Source organism: Apus apus, chromosome 15 (genome assembly GCF_020740795.1).
Source record: "Apus apus isolate bApuApu2 chromosome 15, bApuApu2.pri.cur, whole genome shotgun sequence".
Classification (NCBI taxonomy): domain Eukaryota; kingdom Metazoa; phylum Chordata; class Aves; order Apodiformes; family Apodidae; genus Apus; species Apus apus.
The window spans coordinates 4273436-4284304 of record NC_067296.1 but is presented as its reverse complement, the minus strand read 5'-3'; the positions used below and the strand labels follow the sequence as shown (position 1 = coordinate 4284304).

The following is a 10869-nucleotide window of genomic DNA, read 5'->3' as shown; positions in this document are numbered from 1 at the left end:
ACCGGGGAGCGGGGCCGGGGGAGCGGGGACCCGGGGGAGCGGGACCCGAGGGAGCGGGATCCGGGGAGCGGGGCCGGGGAGCGGGATCCGGGGGAGCGGGATCCGGGGGAGCGGGACCCGAGGGAGCGGGACCCGGGGGAGCGGGACCCAGGGGAGCGGGACCCGGGGAGTGGGGCCGGGGGAGCGGGGCCGGGGGAGCGGGATCGGGGAGCGGGACCCGGGGAGCGGGACCCGAGGGAGCGGGATCCGGGGAGCGGGGCCGGGGAGCGGGATCGGGGAGCGGGACCGGGGAGCGGGGCCGGGGGAGCGGGGCCGGGGGAGCGGGGACCCGGGGGAGCGGGGCCGGGGAGCGGGGACCCGGTGGAGCGGGACCCGGGGAGCGGGACCCGGGGGAGCGGGACCCGGGGGAGCGGGGCCGGGGAGCGGGACCCGGGGGAGCGGGACCCGGGGGAGCGGGGCCGGGGAGCGGGATCCGGGGGAGCGGGACCCGGGGAGCGGGGAGCGGGGCCGGGGGAGCCGTTCGCCGCCCCCTTGGGGCCAAAAGATCGCGCAGCCCCCTTAGCCCCTGACCCCGGAGGCCGCAGCCCCGGGTTCTTCCCTCCTGCTTGTCTCCTAAAAAGGAAGGAGCTGGCACCAGCCGAGAAATCACGAGTTCCACCAACCCACCGCTTGCCTGGATTTACTGCTCTGGGCCATTCCTGGCGGTATTTACAGTTGTAAGATAGGCAGAAACATCCAGAGTCCCAAAATGTGAACCAATTAAATAAAACTCGGGCATATATATATTTTTTGTATTATTAAAAGAAATTTAATATAATTTTTAAATTAAAAAATTCAATCTCTCTATTAAAGACACTGAGTCAGGTGCTAATACTGTCAGACATACCCTTTTGGCATGAGTTTTACATAGAATTTAAGGTTTGATGCATTGCTTCAACATGTTAAGAAACCATCTTTTCATCCTTACAATAGCAATAAAGTCAGTCCCATACAATATCAAATATCCTCTTTTTTAAAAAAAAAAAAAAAATTAAATATATTAGACTCTGATTGCCAAAATGCCATTTTATACACAAAGCTGCTAATACAATATACAGTCCTTACATTATTTATTTTACATAAAATAGGTTTCATCAGGTTGTGTTTGTACATCGTTTACTACTGATGGATGGGATGACGAGTTATTGCAGAAGGCTTGCCAGGGTTTGTTAGGAACCTTTCCATGCAGCAGTCACACTGAGCTGTACCAGGGGTACTGACACCAGTCCCACACTGCAATCTATAGGCTGAAGATGCAGAGGTGACAATACTAAGGCTCCCCTCCAGCTGCGGGTGGAGATAATTGCACTGGTGTAGGTTTGGGAGCAGGTATCTTGAGCAGGATCTCCACTACTACAGCTTCAGTGGTTGAAATACAGCGAAATATTCAGGGTTGTAATTTCACCACATCGGATGTTGCCTGAAGAACACTGTTCTAATTGTGAGGTGGAACTGAGAAGTCCATTATTAGTTTGGCTAACATGAGAACAGCAGAGTAAAGCGGAACAACCAGAGCCAACAAACTCTGTTCCACAGCCAAAACAAAACAAAAATGTAAATACGAGCTGTGTTCTGTACTAAGAGACCTTTCTGCTACAAGCGTGTTCCAGATTCTGCAATAACAAAGTAGGTCAGCGTGATTTAGTCAATTAGGATGAAGACCCTGTTAATTTCCTTTCTGTGTTTAGGAAGAGAGGAACCGGTGATCATGAGAGAAACCGAAAGAGCAAATAAAAACTTCGAAATCTGGGAGGCTCTGAACTGTTACCCCCTTGGAAAATCATCTCCAAGTTAAAGAACAGCACTGTATAGTCACCACAGAACTTACAGAGAGCAAGTTACCTTTAGCAAGTATGATAAGGCACAGAAATACCCAGACGTAGTGAGAACTCCTTCCAGGACATGGACAACAGTTCATCTATGGCTCACTGGAGACCAGTGCTATTGCTTTCCCAGTTAAGATATTCCTCCGTCATGCTATCGCTGGTTTAGTTTCAGCAGGGAAGATTTGGGTAAACAGAATTTCAATATTAAAGGGGAAGGGCACTAAACAGAAGTTGTAATGCCATTTGGGAGCTTGTAAGGGCTTCCAAACCCATGAAATAAGACCCTGCTCAATAAACTGGAGAATCCACTGCCTCTGCTGAGTATTGTCCTGATTTATTATTGCTATTGCCCTGCCATGCTCTTCTTCCCTACCAGGAGTTTCTCATCCACATGGTTCTCCAACCACACCTGTAAGATGGTACAGAATCACATCAGCTAGAGTCAGTTCTTCCAAAAACTGGGAGTGTTTTAAGAGTCAGGAGCACCACAGAAGTGAGACTAAGTGGGCTAAAATCACATCACTTGGTATGTGAAACACAGATGCAGGCCTGACATCAAACAGGTCCCAGCAATGGTTTTTAAGCCCTTATCCAACATTTCATTGCTGAGACCTTCTAGGTTGAGCTCAGTAAAGCTGAGACACTATTCTGAGACACCTTTTTTTTTTTTTTTCCCCATCTAAAAAAAGTTTTTCAACATGGAAAGTAGAGATCCCCTCATCCTGTTTGCTAGGAACAGTATCACTTCAGCAGACAGGAGGACTTTGCAAGCAGAAGGGTTATTCTCATGTGCCACTCTGCCCACAACAGACCCATCAATAGGTCCATGTTCTCAAATCTTTCTGTGGTCTGCATGAACAGCTACAACCTTTGGCTCACTGTTAACAAAAGGGGGACTCTAAAGTGACCTTGAATCTGTACTTAGATGTTCGTTGAGCCTTAAAACAGAAGTATAACTCCAAAACCCCAAATCCTCCTCTATTAAGCCAAGTGCTAGATATGCTGATCACAACATGATTTCTAGTTTCTACAGCTTTTTAGCAATATTCATATCCAATGAAACCAAGTGCCTTCTGCTGTGTACCTCAGAGCTTTCCAGTGGGATGGTCTTTAAAGCACACAGATATAAAAACCCCACTATTGCTGTAACCTTATAACAAAAACCCCTATTCCTGGAGGTAGGCTCCTACAGTGCACATGTAAGAGTATCTGTGTGTTCATTAATTGCCCCAAAACCTGTTTGTCTCTATAAAATAGTTTACCAGAAGCAGGTTAAATATCCAGTTTACAGAATTTCTGGTCCCAGACCTACAACCAACAGCTCTGCATGCAGCACCAATTGCCAGCCCCTTCCCTGAGCAGTGCCCTTTATATGCAGAATGTCACCAGCACATAAGCAGGATTCTTCAATCCATTCTAGGTCACTCTTCAACAGCCTTCACAAGTCCCACTTTGATACAGCTTCAGCCCAAAGCCAGTGGGAGATAAACACTTGGCATGGCTGTGGAACATATCATGGAATTGACTCTTTGATTACTGACTCTCTCATCTCAATAAGGATTGATTACATTTGATCAGACAGCACTAGACTTTGCTGAGCCAGTTTGATAAAGCCAGAAGAGCTCGATTACAGCCAGTTTTGCAATTTCAATACTAAGTCAAATTAAGGGGGTGGTTTTGTAATGCAGAATTTGTAATATCTTTTGCCTGATAGTAAATCAATTGGTGATTTGCTCAACAGGACAGCTAGAGTGATGTGTTCCTGGAGTTTTATATATAAACAGAGGGAAATATCAATGGACAAAAAGCTTTTTGTCTAAAATGGATTGGCTTCCTGAAGTTTGAATGTATTAACAACTCTCAATAAAAGCAAGCCTCAAACTACTTAACCTTATTGCATTCAAAGGTTTCCTTTCCATCTGCTTGGATTTGAAGTGCTCTGAGAAGGAAAAGGGCCCAGCTTCTTCCCTGAGAGGGAAGCTCTCAGCTGGGCCCAAATTTTACACCACCAAGAAGATAGTGGCACCAATATTTGTTACACAGAGTTTAGTATTCTCATTAGGATGGATGTGGAGAGACAGCCCCCAGCACTACAGGGGAAGAGGGGCATCTGATGATCATCTCCCCCTGTCCAGTCAAAACCAGGCTACACTTGGCAACAGCTCAGAATCATTTTCTCAAGGTAATCAGAAGACCCACTGTTAACCACACACTGATGTGGTAAAGCCTGTTTGGTTACTTCTTTCTACTAGAGCATGACTTTTAAGATCCCCTAAGTTTAAGTCAAGCACAAGCAGTCTTGCATTTAGCATGTGTTTCAATAATGGGGGAAGCCAAACTTCTTGGAATGTTTCAAAACATACAAAATAATCTCCTGCTTTTGACTGAACTAAGGTGTTTAAAAAATCAGATCATCTGCTACCATTTTCTAAATTGCTTCTGAAACTGGTGAGTGCAGAGAATGGTGTCTTCAGAGCTAAAGAGGGTAAATTGTCAGTCTGGTAGTACCCTCACAGGTCTAAAAATGTTCCCTGCATGGCATGGTTGTGGTGTTCATGCAGCCACCTCTGCTGCCCTAAGGAGCTGAGAATGAGGAGCTCAGAGCCCTGCACCATAAAATACCCAGCCCCAGCCATAGGCTGGGAGCAAAGGGTAGCACTTAACAGTCACTGGCAGCCTAAGACAGCTTTTTATAGCCTGGAAAAAAACGTTTTGAGGATTCCCACAGGGAAGTGTAGTTGCAAAGAGTGATGTTGTTTAACAGCCATCAGCTAAGAGGAAGATGGGTGGAAGCTGCATTTGCTGTTGTGAGGCTGAAGCAACTACGTGAGCTGGATTTAATCCATTGATGGCTTAGAGAGACCCAAATAGGCTTATGTTTTCAGAGTTTGGAATTTAAGCTGTTCAAGAAGACACATATTAATGCAGGCAAATAGTTACATGTGCAATAGCCTCTCTGTGTAGAAAAAGGGTTGAGGGTTTACAGTTACTTCTGTAGGTACAGTTTATCTCAACTGTGGCCAGTTCCTCAGAGCTGTCTCTCATTCTTGCCTCCCCCAGGTATGCAGAGCCTCCACTTGCTCAAGAGCCAATGCCAAAACCCCAGGTTACACTGTGCTGGTGTTTCTCAGGTAGTTTGTCAGAGCCAACACGGACTACAGAGAAACACTGGTGCTGGTTTGCCAGCTGCCCTGCAGCAGAGAGGCTTTCCTAGGTACTGCACAGCCCTAGGCAACTCCCTTGTACACGGAGGCATTGAAGTCTGATCACTGCTGATGACTTCAGCATGGCAGCTGGAAAACCAGACTAAAAAAACCCCAATCTCCTGCCCTGCTGCAATGTTCAACTACCAAAGCAAGGCTTTAACACTTGGTCAGCCAAAGACTGCAGGTTAACATAAGTGTTAACATAACATCTAGGGAGATTTGAAACAATTTCATGATGTTTCTAGACTTGTGTCAGCAAACCTTTCCTCCTCATCCCTCCCAAGCCCTGTGGTTCTGGAAATCCAGAAAAATCAGAATGCAAAGCATTCTGCCTGTAGTATCTGTGGTGAGCATACAGAGTGAACAAACAGCATCAGTAAGAAAGTGAGATCAGCAAAAGTCTTTTCAGGTTTAACAAATGAGGAGTCTAAATAGTACAAATAAGGGTTTTAAATTACTTATCCCAATATAGACCTTTGTCAGTATTTTATTGCATTGAAGTTCTATTGCCAGGGCCCCGTATTGCAACATCAGTTTTAAGCCTGTTGAGTGAAGCCTGTTCCAGGAAAAGTTCTGCTTGGAGCCTGATGGCAGTCTGCAGGGATGAGCCTAGGTGAGCAGAACAGGACCCAGCCAGTGCAGTTTGTGATGGTGAGCTGTCACTGCAAGGAGATAACACCTTGCAAACTTCCTAAAGCAAGCACAGCACCTACGCTTGCTTGTTGCTCAGACCCTGTTAGCGCTGGATCCAGCTGCATGGAAAACAGCTCTGTCCACTTTTGCAACCCCCCACCTGCAGGTGGATCTCTCCTCCAGGATGTGTGCATTGCACACGAGTGAAAATTTAGGTCTGAACTGTCACCTTCCTGAAGCTTAGTGACTTACAGCAAGAGGCTCAGATGCAAAGATTTTCATTCAGATCCTTACTTCATTGCAAGGCATCTCATGACTTCCCAAGGATGGGGAGGCAGTGCTCCATACCTTCTTCCCCAGGGAGCAAGGCTAAGGCGACTCTTTTTACATCATCCCTCTGTGCATCCCTTCCTCTCCTGGGGAGCCTTGCTCCACCTGCATCACTCGTTCAGCTGCAATGGAAGTAAATGGCAGGGTAAAGTACAGTTCAAGATGAACGTGGCTACTGCAGTCAGGATGTCCATAACCAGATTCTCCCTTTGGAATGCAAACAACCTGGCCCCTGCTGTGGATCCAACCAGCCCACGCTCGTCTTGTTTCCTCTGGGGTGAGAAACAGATGAGACTAGGAAATCCTGCAGCACCCGTGCACCTTCTCTTCCATTTCCTCCATGGGAGCTTTGAATTTCAAGAGGGGAGGATCACCACTGGACACTGTGTAATACACTGAGGTCCCATTGGAGCTGTAGGGAGAAGTCCTGGATGCAATTAGCTGGGACTTGGCCTCACCCCCGTTCTCAGCAACTCCTCCCATGCCGCTGCTGAAGTGGGTGCTGAGGAAGGGGTGGTTGAGGAGTTTGGCTGCAGCCCGTTGCCGCTTCAGTTCCGACAGCGTTTGGTGGTTGTGCTCCTTGTAGGTACCCCAGAACTGCTGCGTGTCAGGGAGCCCGGGGTTGCTGTAGGGCAGCACGTGGCCTGGATTGCTCTCAGGGTCAGCCTGCATGCTCCAGATGTCCCCGTTGGAAAAGGTGTAGGGGTAAGTGCTGGCAGATGCCATGAGTCCATTCTGGAGGGGGATTTCAGAGTCACACTGGGTGCTTTTGTTTGCCAACTCTGGAAGGAGGGAAGAGTTCTCCAGTACTGAATTCTGTAAGAAGAAGACAAGAAAAAAAAAGAGCATCTTTCCCTGTTCCCCATAGCATGGTTCATCACTGTGACAACTTCCTAAGCCTGCTCACACTCAGCCTTTTCACCAGACACGTGCTGCAGCACAAACACTGAATTCACCCACTAAAAGGACCCTATGATGGTGTGAGCCCCAACAAGAAACATGGAATGTTAACTCAGAAGGACTTAGAAAAAAAAAGAGAGATAGATAAACATATTAATATAACATGATAATAACTGAATGGAAAACAACAGGCAAACAAGTTTACAATTATTTTGTGATTACCAGCTAGTCAGCTGTAAAGAGAAATGCACATGCTGTTTCTTCTGAACTGGTTCACTAGGGCCTTATTTCAAAACTGTTCATGCAGCTGTGAATCTAAAACAGTCCTTCCACTTGAGTGAGATATGCCAGTTTATGCCAAATGAGAATTTAGTCTTTTGCTTACATCTGATGGATGAGCTTTATGATTTTTTCAGCCACTTTCCATCCCAGGGCACCCACTGCTATTGAACCTGCACTACACCAGCCCTCCTCCTCCCATAATAGAGAAGAGCTTCCTTACAGGGTCTGTATTCTCCTGGTCAGACCGTGTCTCCGCGATTTCTCCAATGAGACCTGAATTTCTTCCTTCTTCTGCAGCCCCCAGTTGCTGCCAGACAATGGCCTCTTTCTCACACTCCTTCCTGTAGAGGTTTGTTCTGTCCGAAAGGCTGGCCCTCCTCACCACCTTCCTGCAGAACAAGGAGAAGGGGCATCGAAGCTGTGAGCAGAACACGACATTTCCTCTTACCCTGCAGCTCTTTTCACCCTCCCTCTTCGCTCTTCACAGCCTCTCCCACTGGAATGGAACGTGAATTAAGCTTCCTGGCACCCACGCAAAGCAAAGGCACTTGTGTGGATATTAAAGGTGGGAGGAATTTAAACCTGCCTTAGATCTTATACAGCTCATCTCGTGGATCTACTCTGCAACCAGTAAATGTGGAGGGAAAGGGCCCACGGGCTGTTTAGGGAGTTTTGTGGTCTGCAGGACTGCTTTGGTGTCCAGCAAACATCCTATCAAGACCTGTGCAAACTGTCCGAGCACCGTATCTTGTCCATGAGCCATATTATTGAGAAGCTCAAGTTAATCCATTTGAAGCACCCAGCATCAGTGACCTAACAGGGTCAATTCTCACCACTTGGCCTTCTGTTCAGAGCAGTTCTTAAACCACCGCAGTGCAGGACCACTATCCCCCTGAGAAACACCAGCTCTTGCTAGGGAAGGGACCACTCTTCCAAGAAGCTCTGCCTTCAGCAACCAAAAGCCAGCTCCTGCCTTTCAGAGTTCATTCAGAGAGGACAGATGGGTTGTTTTCCACATGCTGACTGCAGGGTCCTCTGCAACCACATCTGGGTGGCTAAGCTACCCCCCTGGTGACCTGCAGAGAACCATGCACTTACCCCCTGCTGCCAGTGCTGGAGGTCCTTCTACTCAAGGAGGATTTATGCCTCATCTGAGACTTCATGATCACATCGTGTTTGTGTTTCAACTCCAGAAGCAATACCTTGAACTCCTCCTCGTCACACAGATCTATGGCAAACACAAACCAAGCCATTAATCAGATGGTTCAAATGTGGTGCCAGTAACACCACTGTGCCCTCTGTGTTTATACAGCTACAAATGCTAGGAGGAAGAGAAGGGAAATTTAGGCAGATTAATCTGTTTAGGCACATTAATCTCTAAACAAATTAGGAGAGGCAGAATTTTTTGGACACCTAAACAGGAGCAGAAAACAAGAGTAGCTGATTGCTACAGGGGCTCAGCTTTGTGATGATCCAGATGTTCAGCTGGATTTTGTCCCACCTCTGCAGAATGCTGTGCCTTTACCCACGAAAGGATGAGAGATATATTGACTCATTGCTTCAGGATGGGAGGAAGAGATTTCTGTAATTATCAGACTGTAGTTTCCCTGAATACAGCATTTTTATTTAAGCCTCCAAAACAAAAAATAGTATAGACAAAAGCAAAACAGACCAGGGTAGAAGATAAGAACATTCAGCCTTTAAAGGATGCACAGATTTTTCAATTAAGTCTCAGAAAAACCTTTTGCCAAAAGAAAACGTGGCACAGGGTTGCAATATACATGGTCAGATGTTAACACTTCTGTTCCAAGGCTTGTGTTTGCTTTCTCTTCCCTTTCCAGCTCCTTGTAGCTTACCACACTTCATTGGATCACAGAGAATTTGGACACCCAAGAGCTGCACTCGACAGCTGCTCAGGTCCAAGGTTACAGTGTTAGAGCAGAGAGATTCCCAAGCACAGGTATACAGGGATAGCATGAGTGGAAGCACATAGGAGAAAGATTTGGTCCTTGAGAAATTCCTTCTCCCTTGTTTTTGTGAGCAGGAAGAAGCGTTTTCAGAAGTGACAAGGTAGCCACTTTTGGAACTTCAGTCACAGTTAAAGTAGCTGCAACTTTGATTCTAAAGACACCTGAAAAATAAAGTTAATCCTTCTAAAAGCACCATGTGAAGACTCCACATGCTGAGGGAGAAGAGCTTTTCTTAGTGATCTCTTTTTGTTAAGCTTACTACTCACCTATTGGCATCTCATCCAAAGATGTCCTGGCACTCAGACTAGCCCCGTGGGACACAAGCAACTCAGCCATCTGCATCTAAAGGAAGAGAAAGAAAGCCAAGTGGACACGGGTATTTTTGGCAATTGATTTCCTCCTCAAAGCTGAAAAGTTGGAATAAGACAAGAAGCAATGGCAGGCACGCTCAACTTGCTTCAGATTATTCTGGTACCTGCGTGATGTCAGACGTTGCTCCTGCCAAACTGCACAAACATACTCTCCCCAAATTTCTCAGCAACAGGTTCTTTTTTGGAGCCCCAAGGACACCACCTGATGCTGTTCAGAGAGTCCAGTCCTAGTACAGATTTCTTTCATTTGCACAGGACTGAATAATTTTCCCAGGCAGAAAGAAGTGTCACCCTCCTACGTGCCATTTAGAACAAAATCCTTACCTGCCCCCAGAAAGCAGCAGCATGAAGAGGTTCCCAGCCATCCCAGTCCTTCACATCCAGGCTTGCCCCCTGGTCAAGAAGGACTTCAGCTGCATGCAGATAACCATTGGCTGCAGCTATATGCAACTAGGAGACAAGGAACAGAGCATGAATCACATGCAAGGACCACAAAAGATTTTTTACACCAAGTTTTAGTGGAATTTATTGGATAATATCCAAGACTAGATCTGGCCAAGCAGCATGTTTCACAGCTGGTAGGTGCATTTCCATCAGGTCAGAAGCAGGTGGTTCCTAACACTCAACATTAGCTGCATGTAACCCTGTTTGGAGAGGAAACTGCTTAACAGTTCTTAAAATAACTTACAGATACAGGTTAGAAAAATAATGTTTTCACATTTTAAATAGTAGAATGGTTTGGGTTGGAAAGGACCTTAAAGATCATCTAGTTTCTACTCCCCCTCATGGGCGAGGGCACCTCCCACTAGACCAGGTTGTTCCAAGCCCCATCAAACCTGGCCAAATCAAGGATTCTTAAGTGCTTCCCAATCTGTAGGGAAACAGCACCATCAAAATGTAAGCCTGCAGCAGAGGACATCATCCACTGTAAATTTTGTGTTTGTCATGCCAGAAGAATGTCTACTCTTCTCCAGTTACATGCTGTGGATGCGATTTTTGGATCAAACATTCAGTCTGTTTTAGTTAGGACTCTCACTAGAATTGTTTTCATCATTTGAAAATCAGGAACATTTAAACCTTTGGCTCCTTTTGGTTAAAGCTATCTGATTTTTCAGATACTAGCTTCCAACTACAACCATCACTTTGAAGACACCAGTAATAGCCTCCCTTATTTTCCCACAACACTTCCTGTCTCTGAAGGTTTTCATAATTGCCATCTGCTGTTGTATCTCTGAGCAAAACATTGACCTATGCATGACTCTGAAGGTATGAACTCAGAGCTCATCCTGTTTCTACTGTGCTGAAAAGCAGA

The 10869-nt window shown here is 46.4% G+C and overlaps 1 protein-coding gene across 2 annotated transcripts in view; it reads right to left on the bottom strand.

Annotated features, from left to right (window-relative positions):
• Nucleotides 1-799: 799 nt before the first annotated feature.
• PPP1R16B (protein phosphatase 1 regulatory subunit 16B) overlaps nucleotides 800-10869 on the bottom strand; it is a 65754-nt gene continuing 55684 nt past the window's right edge. For both annotated transcript variants that reach the window (XM_051633250.1, XM_051633251.1), the window contains exons 7-11: nucleotides 9882-10007; nucleotides 9453-9528; nucleotides 8315-8444; nucleotides 7437-7605; nucleotides 800-6850 (exon numbers count right to left, since the gene is read on the bottom strand). In XM_051633250.1, the coding sequence (XP_051489210.1) occupies nucleotides 6329-6850; nucleotides 7437-7605; nucleotides 8315-8444; nucleotides 9453-9528; nucleotides 9882-10007 (1023 nt within the window). In that variant the 3' untranslated portion in view covers nucleotides 800-6328. The remainder of the gene's footprint in view (nucleotides 6851-7436; nucleotides 7606-8314; nucleotides 8445-9452; nucleotides 9529-9881; nucleotides 10008-10869) is intronic.